Below are 24,044 nucleotides of genomic sequence, written 5' to 3'. Positions count from 1 at the left end.
TATCATGAGCCTCAAAGTTAGACGGGAAAGGGTATTTTGAGATGCCATCTCACTGATTGCTTCCAGGGAATCTGTTAGCAAAGCTGTCTTGTAACATGTACTGCTAATGAAAAAGGTTTCTAAGGCTTGATGAAGGCTTTGGCCTCGTAGTCCCTAAATGTACTTGGGAAAAATCATCTTGCAAAATTGGTGTCAATTCAGAGATATTGAGTACTAAATAGGTCTTAATGGAAGAAGTTAAAGTAATTGCAAGCTAAAAAAACAGCCTTTGTTCCACCTTTCCATCTTGTTTTGTTCCAACTTGTTTTGAAAATTCTTCATGAGGCAGGATTATAATAAAATGAGAGCCATAAATATCCCATTTTTTTCAAATCTCCACATACTGCATATAACATACTGGAGGACTTTGTAATAATTGACTTCTGTTTTTAAATTTAAACTAATTGCAGAGGTTTCCTTGATTTAATATAAAGTTGTAGTATATAATATATATAAAGGGCTATGATAATTCACTTGAAAATATCTGACTATTTTAAAATATAACATTCAGATATCACTTTATGAGGCTCCTAACATCCACCCACCCTATTGCTATGGCAACAGTTAATTTGTATGTAACTGTTATATAAGCAAGTACCATATTCTACGCAACAGTTAAAATTGGCATTTTATTTTTTAAATCTACACTGATAATAAGCAAAAATGGTAGGAATAGGAACCTTAGTTTGTAGGTTAGTTACTATAGTCATCTTTTAAGATTAAGATACATAATATCCCTAACTTACTTTGGTTAGGCTTATAATGATTACTAATGTTTAGAAGCAACATTCCAATGCACACTTGGAATGCCTGTAGTGGTACTTCTTTCAATGGTCTATTTTAAAGATAAAGTTTATGAAAGGTATCTGGCCACCGTTAAAACACAGTGTATTGGCTTTGTTGGAAGAACAGCTTCTCTCAAAACGTGCTTTGGGAAATCTAATTTAAGATATTTTCAGATACTGCTCTGAACCTTCGCATACATTAAGTCCTTCAGAATTCAGGGCTGCTATACCTGAAGATTTGAAATTGGATATTTGTGATTCACATTCTATTTCAAAACAAGATGAGAAAAAAGGAGGTTATAATAGCTTGGACTTGTATCTTGAGGTTCATTTAGCTCTTGTTACATGCAGGCATTGCATTCAAGTCAACCTGGTTTCTTCTGATGGCGGAGGCTTACTGTACCTCTGGCATGTGTGAATTAGATACAGTGGTACCTCGGTTTACGAACTTAATCCGTTCCGGAAGTCTGCCCTTAAACCAAAGCCGTTCTTAAAGCGAGGCGTGCTTTCCCTAATGAGGCCTCCCGCCGCCAGTGCCCTTCCACCGTTCGGCTTCTGTTTGTAGACCGAGGTAAAGTTTGCTAACCGGAATACCTACTTCTGGTTTTGCAGAATTCGTATACCAAATAGTTTGTTTACAGGGCTGTTTGTAGACCGAGGTACCACTGTATCTGTTTTTAGCCATGTCAACTTAATTATCAGCTGAGAAATAGGGCATTTATCTGTAAAATGAGACAGAACACACTGGCAGCCACCTGAACCCATGGGAGGTTTGAAATCCTGGTTCTCATCTTTTATGGGTCAGTGTGGCACCAATCTAAGCCAAATTAGGATGTGGAACTGATGCAAGAAATTTTTTATGTGTCTTACATCATTCTGAACTGAAATTTCTTAATGGATTTGTGTATATAATATCTGTAAAAAATGTAAATGGCTTGCGTTGTCATTATTGGGAAGAGACTGATTTGGCTCTATTTTTGGAGTTCAGTGCATCTTTAGAGGGCAACTTTGGAACCTCCATTTTCAGCAAGAAGTAAGTATTAGCAGATAAAAACCAGCTGATTAATTAGATTTAACCTGTTTTGTATAAGAATGCCCTGTAGGTTTTGAAGTTCATATAAGAACACTAAAGAAGTGTATGACTTCAAGAGCTGTTTGAAGATTGGGATAGCAAAATATTGTTGAGAATCTGATATGATTCACAGAGGAAGTTGCTCCCAGTACCATTCACCACAAGGAAGGAGCTTAAGGTCCAAATAGTTCTCTGTTGCAGAAGATCAGTAAAACAGTTCTGGACATAGTTTTTAGGCTTTTGCAGATACAGATACATACAAGTACAAAAAAATCTCCCTTGCTCCAAATAAACTCAGCAATTCAAGACGTAACACCAAGCAAGGAACACCAACAGATTGATGAGTCACAGACTAAGTCTGCTGAACTGATATGCATTAATCACCCCATTTCATGTCCAGTTACTCTAACTGGGGTCGCTAAGATAGTGTGGCAAGGGGTGCTGGAGGTGTAAATGACTACCAGACTTTGAGAAGCTGGTATCGCTGGATCAAGTTCATTAATTTTGTTGATTTAATTAAATTAAAGATTTTAAATTGGACTTGGAACAAATGTGCAGTTGTTACTGTTTTGAATTTAATTGTGTTGTTAATCTTCCTTAGTAGGTCATGCAAACCACTATTTTGAATAAAGCTTTTTATAGGGTGGGGTAGAAAGCACTGGGGATGAGTTTATTGGAACCAAGGGGAGTAGTAGCCAAAAAAGTTTGGGAAGCATTTTCTAGGTGGTGGGCTATTCATTCTGCATTGTTCCAGAAATGTACACCTACATTGTTAGCTGTAAATATTTTATTGACATCTGTGGACATGTGGGCACATTTAGAATATTTAGAACATTTGGAACAGAATACTGTGGGCAACAACTGCTCTGGTTGCTACACCCCTCCCCAGACGAAGAGAGAAAGAGAGCACACGTTTGAACAAATTATTTGCTTTTCCATAGTGTCTGGATGAAAGTCGTATCCAGTAGAATTAAAACGGATCTTCTTGCATTTGCTTGATTTTACATGAGTTTCCCACCCCAAACCACCACCCCGAACAGTGATGAACTGTACAGTAAAAAGCACAGATGTAGTGCTTGTCAGCACCGTAAAAACATTGGTCCAAGGCATGGGTGCTCATGGATTCTCTTAAATTTTACATAGGATAACAGCAAAACCACCAGCAAATTGTGGAATACATCTGTTGACACAAGTGACATAAGATTTAATGGATAAGTGGCTTGGATCCATGTTTTTGCACCATGGCAACTCTGGAAAATAATGAATCTGTGTTTTTTACACATGAGTCAATGGAGATAGATGTGATTTGTGATTTATTTACCAAATTGAGAACCCTTAAAATGTTGAGAGGAATGTGCTGATGTTCATATTAGAAAAAAAATGCTTTGGGATATAGATTTTTGCCCACTTCAATCTCTCAGGCAGAAGTAGTACAGTAATTCTGTCACTAGCCTAGCTTTGATGCAGCTTTCTATAACTGAACATATTTCATTTTTTATAACACTAGTGGACTGCCTTTTTTATTTGCAAGCTGTTTGTTTTCTGCATCTTAATCCTTATTAGAGATTTGCCTGTATTTATATTTGAAAAGAAGGAATTTTTATCATGATGTCCATGTTGAGTTCAAATCTGAGAGTCCATGGCAATGAATATTTTTAACTACCAGGAGAATCTGAAAAATATATTTTAAATGTTCATTCCTTAATTTGTCTGAGAATACTTGTTGGCGTTAGAAGTGTCATGTGACATAGTAACACTTGGTATTTTTGTTCTTCCTTCCCCCTTTTGAGGTCAGGGGATATGTGTGTAGATGCTATTATGGAAGCCAATGCCTACATTTTTAAATTTTAAATTTTTGTGTGTTTCTCTCACTCCAACCCCCTTCCCAACCACCTTATGTTTCTGCAGCCATAGACCTTTTGTATGGGGGTATATACTGCTTTATGTGTCAAGATTACATATACGACAAAGATATGGAACAAATTGCCAAAGAAGAACAACGGAAGGCTTGGAAGCTACAAGGTTTGATTTTATTTAAGTATCTGCTGAAAGAATGCTCGCTTTCATTCTTAGTTATACCTGGCCCTCCCACCCATCAAAAGGTAGAAATCAATAATAGGGAAATGGGGTACCAATGCAAGTTGTAGGAGCAACAAATGTAGAGATTATTTATCTTCAGAGGCTAGACTGCTTAACATGCACACCTCATAAAATTTCAGCCAACCTACACTTTTAAAATTTACTTTCAATGAAGTATCCCCTTCTCTTGTGATTGTGCAAAGTTAAGGATAAGATAGAATAAATCTACTTTTAAGCATAGCAGAAAATAAATCTGTTCCCTTCCTACAAAGTGTCACCTCTATCCCTGTGTGATTATCTCATAGAATGTGCCAGCTTTATAAGCACACACTCTGTTTACACATATAGTATGTATATCTGTAACTATTTACACACAAGTATATGTACACACATTTGTTTTGTTATTCAGTTTGCTTTCCCTAATTTTTTCTTTTTTAGCCTTCACCCCAACAATGGTTTCTCACTACCAGTGTACAATGACAGGTAAGAAGTGTGACCTGGCGACGCATTTCACTAACAAGCGTCCCTTTGCTGATTATCTGCCATTTTAAGACAAGAATCATGGTTTACAATGCCGCTTTTTCATTTATAGATTGTTTTCTTATTATAGAGAATGTGTATCAGGAGGTAAAGGGTGGTAAACCTTTGCATGAACTTTCTATGGTTGACCTACTCCAAAATATGCCTTTCATTTTTTTGAGAGGAAAGCAAAACTAAACATTGTTCTGACCAAATTGAAGCATTTTTAAAAGAACCTCTGTCAATCTCCAAAATTATGACTATTAATATTTTGAAGTAGTTCAGACAGAGAAAGGGGGGGGAAAGAGTGGTGGATTTGAGAACAAGAAAATCATAGCATACAATGTTTCATGCAAAATTCATTTTAAGGTAACTAACAGTGCTGAAGAATACCCAACAATAAATATTTGTGAAGGTATTTTGAAACCTTGTGTTCTGTGTATGGTAATCAAATAACCTGTTAAATGTGTTAATATGCGCTTGTCTTTGGCCCAAGAAGTAATTAAATTGAAAGAGCAAAACAACTGCACTGGACAAAAAATATAAATTGGTGACTTGTAGTCTGGCATTGATAGCCCAATACAAAACATGCAGCCAGGTCTCATTAATGGTTGTGTGGCATACTTATAGTTGTAAATATTCCTTAGAGTTCAGCTGATATCCTTCATAAGTCCCCAGGGTTCTGTGTGTTTAAAAACATATTGCAAAGGAAAGAAAAAATGTTGAGGTATATTGTTTGTTATCCTAGTATGGGAACAGCAGGCCAGTGTACCATATTTACGCGAATCTAATGCGCCATTGAATCTAATGCGTACCTCAGTTTTCAAAACCTTGAAGCCAAAAAAGTATTTGTTAGTGCCATCAAATCTAATGCCCACCCTAAATTTTGTGATGTAATTTGGCCATAAAAGTGCACTTTTCATTCAAGTAAATACTGTATTTTTATATTACTGGCTGCACGATGGTATAATAGTATTTTAAGAATTAGAAGTGAAGCACATGAGAATGTAGGTGTAGTGGTAAAGAGTGTGATCTAATCATCTAAGCATAAGACTAGGGCTTCCATTAAGCTGCTGTCTCTCATATTCAACACCTACCTGCAGTATAAGGATAATACTCATCTAATTTAAGGTTGTAATGATAAATTATAGAGGAAGCTTTTTATAGCCCATTAAGACTATTTGCCTAACTAACCCATAAGATGACCCAGTGAGCATCAATGCTTAGGTGGGATTTGAACCTAGGTCTCTCCAATCCAACTCTTCCCCTTTATCCACTATGCTGAACTGGCTCTCCTAATACATTGGAACTGTTTGGAATGCTCACAGAGAGCTCTGTGAATGCTTTGTTACTATTAAGCAGTAAGAGCTGTTCAACAGTGCAGCAGGCTGCGTTGAGGATGGCTGTCCTTCAGTGGATACTAGAGTCTCATCCTGCATTGCAGACCCTGCACTGAGCAGGGGTTTGGATTGGATGTCCTTCAAGGTCGCTTCCAACCCTGATTTTACGTTGCAAAATGACAGTTTTATATTCAAAGTGTGGTGTTTTTATCATTTAGAAGAAAAACCTTAGCTACACACAGTTATCTCTATATTCCTTTTAAATTCTGTAAATTTGTAGAACCAAACCCCGAATGCTTCAGTGGTTAACACTACTAAAAGTCTCTGTCTGGAGCAGCCACTGGCAATTGGAGAGTATTCTTTGATAATTTTTAGTCTGTCAGTTTCTGTGATTCTAGTTTTAGGTTAGTCACTACTGTTGTCATTATATTAATGCACCTAATTTTATGTCACAACAGACCATGTGCTGAAAAAGCAGTTGTATATCTGCTAAAATATTGGCATCAGCATTCTTACCTATTTGAGAGGTACCTTGCTTTGTTTTAAGTGTTTCCCGAGAGAAATAGGAGACCACAAAACTCATTTTCTAAACAAAAAGAACAAAACTCATTTTCTAAAGAGAACTAGAAACCCAAGCTGTTTTGCTCTAAATATTTGTCCATGTAAATAACTGTGTGGTTATTTTTCTGTTACTGAGCTGACCAATTGTTTCTGTTAAGTAATTGGGCACTAATCCACACAAATGTGTATGCCTATTTCTGTTTGATTTGCCCTAATACATGCTTTCCTTACATACTGAATATTTGTTTATAATTTTTGTTCTGAAGCCTCTTTAACAGGCTGTACCAGGTTAACTCCTTCATGCTAACTGTAGCATAACTTAATATTAGATTTATAATGTTTTCAATTAGTTAAAACAGCATTGGGTTGTGGGAGCAGATGAGTTTCTGTAATATATGTGCTGATGGACAATTTTAAATGCTGTAGTGAAGATGCCAGCAAGAAGCATCTGGCTAAGTAGTTGTGTTGTAGGTACGTATTTGTAATGGTACCTCATTCATCATTGCAAATGCAGACTGTATAATGTACTGAAACACTGTAGCCACCTAGCCCAATATTTCATGGAAATTAGTTTTCCCTTTATTTTTGTGGGTCATATTTATTTTTCTTATTCTCTTCAATTGTTAGGAGAAAAAGATGTTGATGGGATGTATGCTTTGTTGAATTTCACATGAGGAACATTCCATTTATTGGGAGATCACTTATGTGGAGTTTTTTTTGTCATAATGTGGTGGACAAGTTAAATTAAAAAAACAACCATGAAAAAATATTGGAATAAAAATATTTTTAAAAACATTTTTTAAAAATGGAATATCAAATAACTATTACACTTCACAGCACATGATACATCAGGCTTCCTTAAACTTGGCCCTCCAGATGTTTTGAGACTACAATTCCCATCATCTGTGACCACTTGTCCTGCTAGCTAGGGATCATGGGAGTTGTAGGCCAAAAACATCTGGAGGGCCGAGTTTGAGAAAGCCTGCTATACATGCTTACCACCCGTTTTACCCTGGTCTTGCACAATGCATTTGCTTGATTGCTTTCTGTACTACCACTATGAGCAATATGCATTCCATGCAGAACAAGATGAACTTTAATTGGCTTTAAACCTCGTTTTTACAATAGTGCATTTCATAATAGTACCCAAATTCTTTTATGATTAACAGTAGCCAGTCTTGCACATTTCTCTGTTGGTTTGCTTCTTAGATCATTATTGGTCCCTTAGTATCTCAAACTAAAAAGCTTGTGCACTTGGTTCCTGCATCTAGTCCATTTTGCTAGCATCCTTTCTAAAGAACAATCTCTTCAAATTGCGGCTTTTCTTCCTCACAAGCATTATTCCTTTGTTGGAATGACAAATTTTCAGCTTGAGATAAGGGTGTTATTTATTTATTTATTTATTTATTCATTCATTCATTCATTCATTCATTCATTCATTCTTGTTGAGAGGTGATAACTGCCCTAAGACATTAAAATCAGTGCATCTAAATATTTTTCAGGAGCATGTAGATTAACTGACGCCTGGAACCCAAAGAGCTGCTTAGACTCACCCAAGGGGTTCATGCTAGCCAGATTAAATCTTTTGATTTCTCTTTGAATACTGATCACCAGAATGGCCTTTAAAACGTCTCTGTTTCAAAGCTGCTTTACCATCCATAGGGGACTATTCTTTGAGAAGGATGAGTCTAAAGCTGCCTTCAGGTCATATAACTTAATTTATGGTTCTTTGGGTCCTGACATATATTTCTGGAGATCCAGTCTGCAGTGACAGTTTCAAGGAAATACAAGGTGTTCTTTGATATATACATCCCAAAATGTGTTTTCTTTCTTTCTTTCTTTCTTTCTTTCTTTCTTTCTTTCTTTGGAAATACACTATTTGGTATCCCTTCTTACATATCTGATTCTATGTTATGTCTTTTAAACATAGGTGTGTAGCTTGTAGTTGGGTTGCTTTTTTGCTGTATTTGCCATATTTTATTTATTGAACAGAGCTGGACACAGTGGGGCTGTTTTTGAGCCCATTTGTATTTAGCTTCAATGAGTAGTTGTGCTGGCAGAATGACCTCTGTGAACCCAAAGAGAATGGTGGGTGCTCGAAACAAATTCCCACATGAAGGGCAATATGTTGTTGTGATTTTAATTGAAGGTTTTTTTGCCCATTGTTGCGGGTGGAGAGTAGAGAGAGAACTGTTACTTGGAAACGGGTAGGAATTCTATACAAGTAGCTGCCTTTGTGTGCTTTTAGTACATGTTTATGGGAACATAGTGTGAAGGTCAATTGCTGCCTTTCTGAACTATAGAGAAAAGCAAGCCTACTGTTGGGGTAATATGTATGGGGAATCCAGCTTAATGGATGGTACAGTTTACGTTGCAATGTACCCTTGTAGCTCTTTTTCAAGCAACCCTCTGAAGTACATATCTATTTCTCTTCATTGCTCAGGTATTGGAGAGAAGTATTCAACGTGGGAGCCAACCAAACGAGAGCTAGAGCTGCTTCGACACAACCCCAAGCGGAGAAAAATAACTACAAACTGCACCATAGGTAAGCAAGAGTCTTCTGTTTCCATGCCATTCTACAGTACTATGGTCAGTATCCATGCTTCAGGATAACATTTTTCCTTTTCAAGGTTTAAACGCATATCTATTTTCTATTGTTTTCTGATCTGCCCTTCTCTCCCCTGTCACTTAAAATACTTAAGACAATGAATCTTCATTGGAAGTCTTCAGAGCAGGAGACTTGAGTTCTATTTACACTAATCCTAAGGAGCAAATGTGTGAAAATGTAATGACTCAATAGGAGAAAATCTAAAAAGCGTCTGGAGTTTTGCTTATCCTGTTTCAACTCCTGCAGTTTCCATTACAAGTGAGTTGTGCGGGTACAAATCACACAGCCAAATCAGAGTGTTTGCTTAACTTTATGACTGTAGACCATTAGCAAAGTGTAACATGTGGCTCTTTTTTTCTGCTTCAGCTTGTGACAGACTTCAAAAGGAATTCTTCAGATTTCTGCATTTCTTCACTGATTATATAATTTGGTTATTTCATATTTCTATCCTTTAATCATTTGTATGTTCACATTAGACCTAAAGAAGGGCTAATTTGAAAGGCAGGTATGACTAGAAGTTTCCAGGAAAAGAGGATTTGCATAAAACAATTTTACTTCTGGACCCTTTTTAAATAATGGATGATCTGCCTGTCAGTCATTTGTGCCCTGTGTAGAATTGACTATTACTGTCTAAAGGTTTTGTGTGGTTGGGGAAGGGATTGCAATTACATGCCCCACCTAATAAGGCACACCTGACATTTTTTCAGGAGCCCAATTAATACAAAAATATCACCAGTTTTCAGAGGGTAACATAACTCATGGATTTGGGACTAATTGAGTTCAGAATGGAAACAGCTGGACGATCTAAGAGCAGGATAGTGCACTTCAGTGCATGTATCAGGGGTCAGCAAGCTTTTTCTGTAGGGGGCCAGTTCACTGTCCCTCAGAACTTGTGGCGGGCCAGTGTGTGTCTGCACGTGCACATGCCTTCCTTCCCTCAGAGACAGAGCGGCTGAGATACCTCCACTCACCTTGTTCCGACTGCTAATGTGCCACTGCCGAGCAGCACAGTTCTCCTCCTCCCTTCTTGGAGCTAGCCGTCAACAAGGTGCCGTGCCCTGTGCCTCACCCCAATTGGAGCATCAAGCCTTGGGAAGGGTCGCGATTTGCCGCCGGCTTGCGTCAAACCGGCCAATGGAGGGGAGGCCTAAGGTTGCTAAGGCTTTGGATTGGCCAGCGTCGTGGAAGTCTGAGCAACCTCAGAGCATGTTGGGATTTGTAGTCCCGGGAAAGTGCCTCTCCGCAGAGCTAAACCTGACCGAGCGGGCGGCAAGCTCCGCGAGCTGGATTTACAACCCTGGTGGGCCTTATCCAGGCCCCGGGCCTTAGTTTGCTGACCCATGATGTAGATTCTACATAACACTGTATAGAGCATGTTTGGAGAATCTTTGGCTCTCCAGATATTACTGAACTACAGTTTCCATCAGTTCCTACAAGCATGGTCAGTGGTCTGGAATGACTGGGGTTGTATGAGAATATTTAACTGTCCTTGCTATCAGTGTTGCAGGAGCTAATGGACAATAACTTCCCCGTGCCGCCTCTAAGCTATGGGTTGGCAGGGTGGTGGAGCAAAGGTCCAGTGGCAATAGCAACAGGCATCCCAAGCTTCATTATGGCAATCTGGCTAGAACTCCACATACACTGCAAAGTTACATGCTGGTAAAGCTCAGGGCTTCTGCCAAAAATGCAAAAGTGATTTTGGAGAGAGAGAGAGAGAGAGAGAGAGAGAGAGAGAGAGAGAGAGAGAGACTCAGTATACACAATTTTGAAAAAATGCCCATTCATTTTTCATGAGTATTGTGGGTGATGCAGCTGTGTTCAATTATTGGTCCTTATTCTGTTTTCAATCACTTATCCTTTAATTTCTCTTTACAAGCTCTTTAAAAGTTAGCCCAGTATTTCTTAAACTATGGGATAGACTCAGGCTTCTTGAGACTGGATGTGTTTCTATGGTAAAGTCCCAAGGACGGATAGGTCTTAAAGCAAGTAGTACCTTTATCACCAGCCAAGACCTGTCTAGATTGAGCATCTATGGCAATGGACCTGCAGCACTAATCATGTTTGGATTTGTGGGGCTGAGTGCACACTTGCTTGCCCCATCATCCTGGTGTTTTTTGGGAAAGAGGAGTTCCAAAAGAGCTGCTACTTCCTATATATTCCTCTGTGTGTGGCTTTAAGAGGGAAACACAGATACCCTGCTTTATTTTCCTTCTGATTCCAGTGTGGCATTACTACCCTGAGGTACAGATTGCAGCAGCAAGCAGTTCTGTGCACAACTTGCACAAAAGATAGCTATGCATTTACCTGTGAAAAGTCTGTCTAACAATCTACAGTCTTTGAGAGCTGTATAGCCCCATCAAAGCAGCTCACATTGCAAGCTGCCTTTCACCGAGGGAATTTAACCCTCTACCGTCAGGTGGGATTAAATTCATCTAGACAACACTTGACAATATTCGCAAGAATTTTTGTGCCAGTCTTCATGCTCCACATAGTGCATAGCTATGCCATGTAGTATTTCAGTGCCCCATCCTTTGTTTTATGGCAATTCAGTGCTTTTAATTCATTTGCCTTTTGGGGGCAATTTGACTCCTATTGTGGAATGACCGACAAAGCTGAAACAACATGCACACAAGTTGCTAGGGTCAAAGTAGCAAAATGCTGTTTGAATTTATTTGTTTATTGTCATGTCTGCAGATGTTTAACCTGTTTTTTCCTAGTCTCATGGGAAAGGAGCATGGGGCGTGACAAGAGGTTTTTGTTTGTTTTCGTCATAGACCGATTACTCTGTCTTTTAACATTGCTACAAATGGCATTAGGCTCAACCGTACCTCACAGGTTTATAAAAGTCCTTTATAGACCTAATTTAAAAAATAAATAAATCCCTGAGTTAGAACCTTCCATGTGACTCAGCAAAAGTACCTCCTGTAAAATAATCTTAGTAATTTGGCGTTTGTGGTTATTGTCATTGCAGTTGTATCTGTAAACATTTGTAAGCAGCATGTACGCTGACCTCAGCCAAGTGCCTGACTTAATGGCGACTGAGTCGAGAACCATTGGGTGCCCAGTTTTCTATGTTCATGTCAAGACGAAGGTTACATTCAGCACTTCTAGGGCACAGTGTCTCACTGGCATTTTTCAAAAGAATCAAAGTCCTCAGACAGTACTATCTGTTTCAACACTTGGCATTACATGTGAACCTGGGTTGTGGTTTATTTTGGGGAGACAAATCTCAAACCTGGGCTTGTATGTCTCGCTAAGCCAAATTATGGCTTAGTTGTAGGTAGCACAGCAGCAGCAGCAGAACCAGAGGAGGAAGAAAGTTGAAACTCACATGCTGGTTTGTTCTCATTAAACCATGATTTGGCTAAGTGTTATGTGCGAACAAGACCAGCTGTTGTAGTTGTCTTTTTCTATCTTCAGCTACTTCTATCTTTGCTCTTCTGTTTCTCACTTTAGTCATATTCTTCTCTCTCTTCTAACATCCTTTTCTTCAGCCTTTCTCCTCTTACTCTACCTTTTTTTTTTTTACAGTATATCACCTTTGTTTATTTTTCATCCCTTCAACTTTTGCTGACACCTACACATCTGCTTCATTCTGGTGGTTCATTGATGAAGATACAGTCTAAGGTTTATTCATCTATTTCCCAAGAAAAAAGGGGCAAAGATAAGCATTTTCAGATATCCATGTCACTTTCTTTGTTGTTATTCTCCTTTTCTTCAGACCTACCCAACAGGGTGAATAAAATTTAATGATTTTTAAAAATAGTTTTGGATTTCCCCCCAAAGCTTTTTTCAAATACAAAGCTTCTCAAATACTAATTAGGTTAATATTAAATCTTGATTTAAACTTGTTAGCCTTACAGTTAATTTCTAAACTGAATCAATGCCTCTTCCAGATAGTTTCTCAAATATGAATATTTACAATCCATAGGTATTTAATTCTGATCTGATGAAAATTAGCTACTCTACTTTGCCCCTATCTTATTTTTACCTATCCATCAAGTGTATATTTCATTCTTGTTTTGCTGTTTTGGTTTTTGAGGGTGGGAGTGGACCAAGGCAGAGTGGAAAAGCAAGGAACAACACTAGAAAGAAGAAAAGATGAAATTTCCCAGTGTACAGGTTCCTGTATTCATATAAGATTGTGAGAAACAGTGTTAATTAACATGATTTAGTGGTCAGATTTGCACCATTGTACAAATATATGAAAAGGCAGGAAGCATCGGTGGAAATGTGATTTAAATCAAACATCTTGTCATTTTAAATCAATCCTCCCTGCTAACCCGGTATCTCTTTTGGCTCCTTTCTGGTGTTCCGATTCCTGTTCTTCTTATTTGTCTGTATAATTGTGGGCAGGGCTTGCCTCTCTTTGTATTGTCCTTAGTTGCTGGCTCTTTATAAATAATACTGCACACTTTCAACCTACATATATGGAAACAAGTTTCCCCTCGGCTTCATAATTACTTTTGCTATGCTGTGTTAATGTTTTGAAATGTCTGTTTCTAGAAGCCTATTGCATAAATAATGAAAAAGTTTCACATGTGTAACTTTGGGGTTGTGTGGCTATAATGTATTTCATTTCAATTCACCTTCAATTTGTATACCGCTTTTCTATATTGCTATGCACAAGGAGGTTTACAACAACAAAATATACATCAAAGGTCACATAATAATCCAATCCAATAGAAAAAACACCATAATAAAACATAGCTTTAAAATAAACAACTTATATAAAATAAAGTAACATTCAACAATCCATTAGAATATAATAGTACTGTACACAATAAAATTGACTCTCAAAATATCAGCAAATAATAATTAAATAGAAATTTAGAAAGTATAATAAATAATTACCAAACTATAATCAACAGAAATACAAGCAAGTCACAATGCATAAAATACACGATGTAGGTTCAAAGAAATAGTTAACATATAGTAGAAAATAGAAGCTCCATCCATACTGAATAGCAGGGATGGCGTGTGAAGCCATGCCTGTACCCCAAGAATGGTCAAGTTGTTTGGAGATGGTTTAACTGATTGCTGAAAGATTTATTTTGAGATTTGCAGTTTACCACACTGTTCTGCTGCCCTTAAAAATATTTAGGGAGAGATTCACCTAACTAGCCTTCCAGTGCACATGGACCTTCCCTTCTCTCCTAGTCCTGTGCCTTCTCAAATTGCCTCAGGTGTGTGTGTCAGGAGAACCCCCAGAACAGTGCATGGAGGGAAAGGAGGATTGCTCCATCTGGCAACCTGCAGTGTACGCCTAGATGGAAAACATTAAATTCTACCCTCAGTGCCTCTGAAAAGTCTTTTGACTCCATGAAAGCTTCTGTGCCATAGTAAGGAGGGGGGGGGGAGCTCCTGAAATTCAAAGCATAAGGGGAAATGACTGATCTTTATTTCTGAAGGCATGTTTTTTAATAATGTCTTCTACTGAGCCTTCAAATTTTGTCTGTGTCAAGATTTAAAAGTATCTAAAACTATGTGCCCAGAGAGTTGGGGGTTTAGGGCTACATTTGACAGGGAAAAAATGATTTCTTCTGCTAAAGTACTTTTCTTGAGTACCTGCTTCCAACCATTTCTCAGTGTATTATCTTACATACTGATTCATCAGCATTGCATACAGATACAATTTGCTGTTATCTGGACAGCCCCTCCACATGTGTTCGTTTGTATATATTGTTGGCTATTCAGACAACATGGCTTGTCTGCAGTAGGCCTTAGTGAATCTGTTTTAATCCTTTTTGGTAAGAAATAATTGAGAAGAAATGCTTTCCTCCCCTTTACCTCATTATTTCTCTATCTGTCACATTCTAGGCTTGTATTTTTTTTTCTATAGACTCTATTATAGGTTTCCCAAAGGCGCATGGAATTTCACAGGTGGAGTGGTGGGGGCAGATGGTAGGTTGAAGGGGAGAGTTTCATTCTCCTTTGGCTAAACAGTCCTTCTTAACCCATCCTCCTTTCTCTCCTGTGCTGCTGTACATTCTGCTGTTTGCTCTTTCCCTTAGTGATGGGGGTGGGGAGAGTATTCGATGGCCCTTTTCCCTAGAGCCAGCTGTGTTCTGCAGAAGGGGTGTTGAAGTGGGACTGGGTGGGCAATGGTGGCAGAGGGTGTTCTCTCAGTCTTCTCCCCACCCAAACCCCTGGCAAGCTATAGACATTTTGTTTACGTCTGTCATGCTTGGTCCATCAGCTTCTTAAAAATATCTACATGCCCTGTTGTTCAATTTGGAAATGTCCAGTGATACATTGATTAGCTTAAAATTTTGATTGATTACACTACCTGTGAATTATATTAGTCAAAGTGATTAAGAATACTGTGCTACACAGATATTTAAACATTTATAATTTTATTTTATGCACTCTTGTATCTGAAGAGATGCCTGGGATTCTTATCTTCATACCTAATCTTATGGCATCATCTCTCTTCCCCTCCCCTCCCCATTATTATTTATTTACTTTCCCTTCTGTTTGGGGATTTTTGTTCTAGATGTATATACTACTTAGGCCATGTTCTTACGAACAGGAAATTACATGATCAACTTTTTATTACTTGAAACTGTTAACAAAGCCCATTTTGTATAACAGGTTTTCCCTATTCTTTATCCAAGAGCTGAATTCCTATGTCCTGCTTAGCTGTGCATAAGTGTTTCTTAAATCTGAATTTTTGAATATCCCAGTATTGCAAGTCTGATCCCCCCCCAATGAGCTGAAAGTATAGTAATTGTTACAAACTGAAGAGGCAATGTAAGAAATGATCACAATCCTTTTATTTTGGAAGAGGGTGGTTTGAAGTGTAATTTTTCATATATTGCAGGTAATCCAGTTATTGTCCGCAAGAGCAGCAGAACCCCAGAGGAAATTGCATTTCTCAATATTTTGTTGCAATGAAAATGCAAAGTATCTTACCAGAGATTGCTATCACTGCAATCCAAGAAAATTTAAATATTATTGGGAAATGCTTAAAAGAAATCAGGCAGTTGTAAATATTAAATGTCATAAGGAATGAGGTTCCATAAATGTACTCTGGGTGGCTTGTTGTTTAGTGTTGTTGACATTGATAGTACGCCTCATCATCAAGTTTTATGCATGTACTGGTTGGTGTGGGTAGAATAGCTCAGGAGCACTCCTCTGGCAATCTACCTGCCCTATTTCACGCACGCTCCTTCCTCTTCAGAGCATTCTGTTATTGTTACAGTTCATTTCTATACTGCCTATTGGTCAAAATGGCTCACAAAGGTTTACACCTTTGAAATAGAAAATTCAAAATACTGGACTTGACTTCCTTTAACCTTTCTTTAAAATTCTGTATGCCTGTTTCCTGCAGATTGATGCTTATTTACATGAGTAAAGGTAAGAGCTTCTCAGTAACCTTTTACTGTTTGAAAGTGTCAACAAGCATGTGGATAGGAGTGATCCAGGCCAAAGCCTGTACAGTCCTTGAACTTTCAAAAAGCTTTTGACAAAGTCTCTCATGCAAAGGCTTCTGAATAAACTTAGCAGTTATGGATAAGAGGATGGGTCCTCTTAATGTTTAGTAACTGTTAAAGAACAGAAAGCAGAGAGTAAGGAGTAGGAAAAATGGACAAGTCTCACAATGTGTAGTAAGAAATGAAGTTTTCCAAACATTTGTATTGGGGCCATTGCCTTTTAATTTGTTTTTAAATGATCTGGGGTTCAGGGAGTACAGTAAGATGGCCAAACTTGCTGATAACAAAATTTTTCATGAGTTAACTGGATAGATATATTGATTGTGGTGAATGGCATGAAAATGAGAACTGATACATGACAAGTGGTGTGGGTGGTAAATTATATGCTTGGGATAGTTAGAAAAAAGGTTCAGAAATAAAATTCTAATTTATGGCTTTATACAGATGTGACCATGGTTGGCATACAGTTCTGGTTGTCACATTGTAAGATGTTAAAATCTTAGAATTTGTAGAATGAGAGAATATTCAGAGAAGGCTGGCACGCTGTTCACAAATCTGAAGTACCTCTCCTGTGATTTGGAGGTTGTTGTTGTTTGGTTTAGAAAGAAAGGCTAGTAAGAGGGGGCATTATCAAGAATTATAGCATTATGCATGATGTGGGGGAAAGTGAGTAAGGAGAAGGGTTTTTTCTTTTAACGTTAGAACGTGGGGTCCTCCAATGAAATTAAAGGGCAGGGGAGGAGTTTCAGTAGAGACAAAAATATGTATTTCACATAATGCGTAGCCGTGTGACAGTTGGTTGATGCGTAGTTATCTATGCTGAGTTGGATAAGCGTATTGGCAAGGCGGCTACAGCAACAGCTTGCCTCTCCAAAAGGGTATGGGAAAATGGGATGCTAATGATCAATACCCAGATGAATGTCTACCAGGCTTGTGTGTTGAGCACATTGCTTTATGGTACTGAGACGTGGGCAGCTTACACCTGCCAGGAGTGACGCCTCTAAGCCTTCCACATGCGCTGTGTCAGAAAGATTTGGGGCATCACATGGCAGGACACAGTATCAAACAAAGATGTGCTTTCCCAAGCTCACATTCCTAGCATGTTTGCACTCCTGTCTCGATGACGTCTACGCTGGCTTGGTCATTTACACAGAATGGAAGACATGCTCTCTGGGAGGCTGGCTTCAGGCACCAGGCCTGTTGGCAGACCAACTCTGTGTTACAAAGATGTCCGCAAATGTGACATGAAGTCTGGCAACATTAACTTCACCATGTGGGAATCCCCTTGCAGATGACAGCAGTGCCTGCAGATGATCAGTCAGGTTGTGTATCTGCAACAGTAACCAGAGGAGGAAGGACAGCTGGGAGGAGTGCAGAAAGAAGAGACACGTTGGTACACTTGACCAGCAAAAACCGGATACCTTCATTTGCCCTAGCTGCAACAAAACATGCCTCTCTTGTATCAGTCTCTACAGCCACAGCAGGCCCTGTAACTCTCCAACAGTTTGACTTCACCCCCCAAAGGTGCACTCTTCCATTGTCTCCTGAGACGGATTAATGCCAACCGTAGTTACCTTACAGAATTTGATTTTAGATGATGTGGTGGCTACAGCTAGCTTAGATGGCTTTTTAAGCGGTTTGAACAGATTCATGAAGGATAATGCTATGGTCATGACTGCTTGCTGTTTTATGGTTCAGATAAATCTGCACCGGGGGACGTGGGTGGCGCTGTGGGTAAAACCACAGAGCCTAGGATTTGCCAATCAGAAGGTTGGCGGTTCGAATCCCCGCGACAGGGTGAACTCCAGTTGCTCGGTCCCTGCTCCTCCCAACCTAGCAGTTCGAAAGCATGTCAAAGTGCAAGTAGATAAATAGGTACCGCTCTGGCGGGAATGTAAACGGCGTTTCTGTGCGCTGCTCTGGTTCACCAGAAGCTGCTTAGTCATGCTGGCCACATGACCCGGAAGCTGTACGCCGGCTCCCTCGGCCAATAAAGCGAGATGAGCACCGCAACCCCAGAGTTGGTCACCACTGGACCTAATGGTCAGGGGTCCCTTTACCTTTACCTCTGCACCAGTTTCTAGGGAGCTGTGAGAGAGGGCTGTTGTCCGCATGCCTTGCTTCTGGACTTATTAGAGGTCTCTAGTTAATTCTTCTAGGGCAGAGGTTTTCAACCTTTTTGAGTCCATGGCTCTCTTGACCAACTACATTCTTTCTGCGCCACCCCTGTGGGACTCAGGAGCCAGTTATGTCAGCCCTTGCCTGCAGAGCCAGCAGCCCCGCACCCTTTTTTGAACACCCTTCCTTGTTGAGTGTTCCCTCAGCCTCCTCTCCCTTCTCCTTGGGAGTCCTCTGGGCAGCCGCAGCCGCCACCCCTGGTCTCTGAGCTTCCTCACCCACCCCAAAGAGAGGTGCCATTTCACACTGACCCCCAGGGGCCTGGGAGGAGGATGCCCTCAGCCCTAGTGGCCTGACAGATACTGGAGAAAGCTGAATGTGTGGCCAGCACCTTACTTTGGGAAGCAGCAATGGCAGTGGTGGGCACTCAGCTCCCAGGCAGGCATTGCACAGAGTGAGCACAAGAAAGGCGAGAACAGTTCCTGCCTGCCTGGTCTCCCATTAGTCTTTCCATTCCCAGCAGCAAGGGCTGGTGGGCTGGCTGGCTGGGCTCCCTCACCCGCTAACTTGCTTACTCTGAGGCTGCCTCAGCTCCTGGCAACCAGCACCCCCTGGCAAGCCCCAGAGGCACCATTTGCCTGGGGCGCTTGTAGCCAGGGCTGCTGCAACAAACAGCTGTGCAAGCCTTTGGGAGGCAGAGATGCAAGAGGGCATAAGAGGAGAGAGGGAAGAAAAGAGGGACAGAGGCCAGTTTTGCCCGTGGCACCCCGACCATCATTCAAGACACCCCAGGGTTGAAAACCCCTGCTGTAGGGAAAGGAAGCTGGACTAGATAAGCCTCTAAAAAGGCAGGGACCGCATTCCAAGTATGGGGAGGAAACGAATACAGTGGTACCTTGGGTTAAGTACTTAATTCGTTCCAGAGGTCCGTACTTAACCTGAAACTGTTCTTAACCTGAAGCACCACTTTAGCTAATGGAGCCTCCTACTGCCGCCACGCCGCCGGAACACAATTTCTGTTCTCATCCTGAAGCAAAGTTCTTAACCTGAAGCAATATTTCTGGGTTAGCGGAGTCTGTAACCTAAAGCGTATGTAACCCGAGGTACCACTGTATGTACATTCTTGTGAAGTACTAACAAGGTATCTTTTCCCTGCATGTTAATGATTGGAAGCCATAGTATTCTGTGGCTTCTATAAACATTTGCTTACAGTATAGACAGGTTGTTTCCACACATGGTGTACTTTTATCTTTGCTTGCGTAGAGGAAATACAGGCGTGTCCCCCCCCCCCCCACTTATGCAGGGGTTATGTTCCGGGTCCCTGCACACACAAGCAAAAATCGCGCAAGTGAGGAGCACAGCATAAAGCAACAAAACATAGCTGGTTAGCTTGTATAAAACAAGCTTTATAGACATGGCTCTGAATGAACCCTGGCTTCCAGTCTAAGGCTTAATTGTTCTGTTGTGGCATACCAGACAGCCTCTGCATACTCTGAATCGGAAGACAGAAAATGTTTTGACTGGATCACTCTTGAATGTTTTCTAAAGTTGATTGAAACAGAATTATTATTTTTCTTCCTGTTTTCTTTTAATGTTCAAACTAATTTGCAGCAGTAGTGATAGAAGCAGGGGAAGGAGAGAGGAAAATTCAGTTTCCTGTTGGACTCCTCGCACAACTTACATTTTTGTACCATCTCCCTCCCTCCCTCTCCTCCATAAGATCAGTGCTCCTCAACAGACTGAGGTATTAGCTAGGGATCAGTCAGCCTCTGATTAGCATATGAAGTGACTTTGTGGCTGAAGACTGTACTGCATTAACAATAGGTGGCATTAGGTTCCCAAAGCACATGGGTAATTAGCTAGAGCCACCTGGGATTCCCATTTGCATTGTTGCCAGAAAAAATAATTTTAAAAAGGCAGCGAGAAGAAACTTTTTGTTGTTGTTGTTGTTTTACTTAGCCAAAAAGAAAGAGAGAGGACGAAAAGGGAAGGAGTTCAAATCCTTTTCAGGAAGAATGATGAGATCTGGGGGAGGTGCCACAGACAATGGCAACACAACAGTGGCAGGTGGCTTTTGCAGCTGTGTGACACTCGGGCCGCATGACCTGAGAGTGAAGCATGAGTGGAATAAATATTGCAATAGTTCTTCAGCATAAAGGTGGCCAGGCAGGGAGTGTGTGCAGAACAGTGGCCTGGAAATTACTTCTGCTTCTCTAGGCAGCAACCAGAAACACTGCTTCATCTTTCAGTAGTGTATAAACTATGCATGAGCTTCTGTACACAAGGGCCTAAGTAAAGATGTTGGGAAGATGTGGAAGACTGCCTACTTTTAAAAGTAGAAAATTTGCTACTTTTTTGCCTGTTTATTTTGCTTTCCAGTATCTAGTTCAGAGGTGAACTAGAGTAAGGAACCATCAGCTTTGGTTACAAATTTTAACAGGGGTGGGCTAAGTGTTGGTAATTTTTTTTGTACTGAAGTGGCAGTCTTAACAAGCATGGTTGAAAGTGGTTTTTGCTATCTCCAGTTTTGACTTAGAATGCACATGTTGAGTCAAGAGTGGCATAAAATACTGCCTAAATATTTTTTATTTGTGTAGTATAGCTTAAATTTACTGGGAAATGAATAATTAGAGCTGTTCCCTAATTAACCTTTTTAATTAATTAATTAAGTGATTTGCTTTCAGATTGCTGAAATTAATATTGTACATCTACGCAAATGATGTAAGGATATTTAAGACCAATATTTTCCGGACCAAACTGCAGGCTTATCCATATTTCTGAAAACAGTTTGAGTTCCTTGCATAAACTGTTTTACAGCAGTACTAGCAAAATCACCCTCTCACAGGGGGTTTTTGGTTATAAAATAAATGTAAAATTCACATTTTAAGCCCTGGACCAGTAAATACTTCAGGTTTTTCCAGTAGAATCATCTGACAGAAAAAAAACCTTTCTTTTATTCACCAAGAATATGTTTTAAAATAGACCAGGTTTTTTTTACAGCAGATACAAAGATCTAAACACTGCTCTTTTTGAAGTTGACAGCACCATAACATTTTACTTTTAAAAAATGCAGAAAGGTAGTTTTGTCCTTTCAGTTACCACTATCTCTTCGGTCTTTCTAATACTTGGGCCTTTGCTTGTCATCTTTGACTAATACAGTAATAATGAGAGAATTTAAAACCTTGATGTGTATTTTTTTCCTCCAAAAAAGAGAAGAAAAAGGCATGTATATAAATGGCCAGAAAGCTTTTCTGAAAGCAGACTGCTCCAGGAGGCTCAATTGTACCAGCCATCTGTGAAAGAAGAATCACACAGCTGCTTCAGAGTTCTAAGAGGTTTGTTGCTTCTAGAAATCTGTGGTTGATGTTAAATTTTAGTCAAATCAAAGCTCCCAGATTTGCTGCCTAACGGGATGTGTCTAATCTGGTGATTTGGATGCAGTTCGCTTAGGTTTTCAATACCTAATGATGTTCATATGTCTGGTGTGATCATGCGCCTTAGTGACGCTACTTACAAATTTCCATTTAGGGGATTGGATGATAAATCAGAAGTTCAGAAATTAACTCTTCAAAAAGTTTGTGGCATAGATGCTAGGTTATAATGGATCTGTTGCTGTTCTGAATGTTCGCTTCCTCTCCCACCCCTGTTTTATGAAGAACTTCCAGCATTCCTTATATTATGGCATTTAGAACTGTGTAAGGTAAAAAGAGACAGAATGCTTGTTGGTTTACAGTTTTACTGGTTCTTTTTTTGCTCTTGTCTACCTGTTTTCCTATATCTGATTTAGCCTCCAATGCATGCTTGTTATCAGGATTTTACTGTTTAGGAATGCAAAACACACTCACAACATTTGTTTGTATTTCAGTCAAGAGAGTTACGCTTACGTAACCATTGGCTTTTGTGGAAGTTTTGAATTATTTATTTATTTGAGCACATGCTGGATCGGTTTGATTTTTAGACTTTGTTTTTCCTTTATACAGAATGTGAGCAGCAGTGGCTTTGTTTCTCACTTCCAGTTTTGGATTTGGGAATTTTTGGAAGCTGAGTTCTTGAGAGCATAGAAAGGGGGCATACATAAATAATGTTATATCCAGGTCTTGAGAATATCTGTAGTTCTTTTACATAAATGAACTTATAAATTCTGTTGCTGCAATTTTTTTGTTCATCACATTCATTTGTTCATCACATCCCCTAAAGCTATTTAAAACCCCTCAAAATATATCTGTGATTCTGTTTGAAATCTAGTTAAATGAATAAAGATATTCTGGTGTGCCTTCTCATGGATGAATGTTTGGTCTGCAAAATCTAGCCCAAAAGTACATATTTCAAAATGCTTTTTGAAATATGTTTGCTAATCACAATGCATACCTTAATTCTGTAGTTGCAATGTACTCAGAATGAAAACTGCTCTCCTTTTTGTTGCATCTTGTTTTCCTTACTCCTGGGAAGTAAGCTGCTCCCTAGGAAAACAAATAGTGTAGCATCCACTTGCTTATACAATGTAATTTAGTTCTGGATCTTGCAACAGATTTTTATTTTGTGATGACTCATGTATGAACCATTTTTAGAATGTAGGAAACAGCCTATGACGTCGCATTCTTTCACCATCTAGCCCAGTACCGTCTGCTTTGACTGGTGGCGACTCTATAGGGCGTAAGGCAGGGATCTTTCCCATCACTTGATACTAGGCCTATTAATTTAAGTTATTGGAGATTCAATGTGCAACCACATGCACAGAAAGCATGTGCTCTGTCACTGAGCTATGGTCCCATCCAATGGGGCTGACTTTGGTAATATGGTACCCTGAGCAAAGACAAAATTAAGTGCCCCCCCATATATTTATTATTTTCACAGTAATTCATTTTTTATTATTTTGCGCCCTTTTGGCTCGGCGCCATGTGCTGTTGTATAGTGGAGGGCCACAGGTCTCCTACCCCACCAAGAAGTAGGAATGCCACAGCCTCTCTGTAACCACCAAAAAGGCCCCATCTCTTGTGCTTGCATACCTGTTCTCACAAGTACATGGGATAGAGCAAGACCTCCAAGACAGGTAAGAGTGTTCATATGGGACTAAGCAGTTTCTGATATAATTTGGTTCTAAGCCACTCAAGGTTTTAAAGGCCAGCACCAGCAAACCCACAAAGCAATGGCAAACATTATTGAATGTTGACAGTTCGCTAACAGTGGAATATGGGAGATTTTAATGTTTCAAACTGTCCAGAATAGCCTTGCAATGTTGAAAAAGAGAGTTAATGCCACCTTCCACCTCTACTGCTGAGAGCAATTGCTGTCTGGCAGAAATACTACACAGTAAGTGGTCTGCTTGAAGGGTTCAGTTGATGATCCTTTTTAAAATGCTTTTTAAAATATACATCTCGGCAACCCATGGGCCATGAGTGACCCACAGAAATCTCCAGTTCAACCTGTGGAAGTACCCATGCTGCACTCTTTGCCGATTTCTCCTGTTGAATTTGCTTCCTCCCTGTT

At 39.7% G+C, this 24,044-nt stretch overlaps 1 protein-coding gene and 1 long non-coding RNA gene across 4 annotated transcripts in view; one reads left to right on the top strand and one right to left on the bottom strand.

Moving 5' to 3' along the window:
• The window catches only part of USP22 (ubiquitin specific peptidase 22), a 106,021-nt gene that overhangs the window by 37,344 nt on the left and 44,633 nt on the right, over positions 1-24,044 (top strand). For 2 of the 3 annotated variants that reach the window (XM_083711611.1, XM_083711613.1), the window contains 3 exons: positions 3,805-3,918; positions 4,414-4,458; positions 8,839-8,940. In XM_083711611.1, the coding sequence (XP_083567737.1) occupies positions 3,805-3,918; positions 4,414-4,458; positions 8,839-8,940 (261 nt within the window). The remainder of the gene's footprint in view (positions 1-3,804; positions 3,919-4,413; positions 4,459-8,838; positions 8,941-24,044) is intronic. The other variant, XM_083711612.1, reaches the window with a different exon arrangement.
• On the bottom strand, positions 12,515-22,351 carry LOC310831411. The gene is made up of 3 exons (XR_014557863.1): positions 19,677-22,351; positions 18,506-19,452; positions 12,515-18,143 (listed from the first exon to the last, which is right to left on the bottom strand). It is a non-coding gene; the product is annotated as an uncharacterized lncRNA (long non-coding RNA).

The sequence above is a fragment of the Podarcis gaigeae genome (assembly GCF_964106915.1).
Source record: "Podarcis gaigeae genome assembly, chromosome: 14".
NCBI lineage: Eukaryota > Metazoa > Chordata > Lepidosauria > Squamata > Lacertidae > Podarcis > Podarcis gaigeae.
Note: the sequence above shows the minus strand (reverse complement) of the source record. Positions and strands in the feature narration are given on the sequence as shown.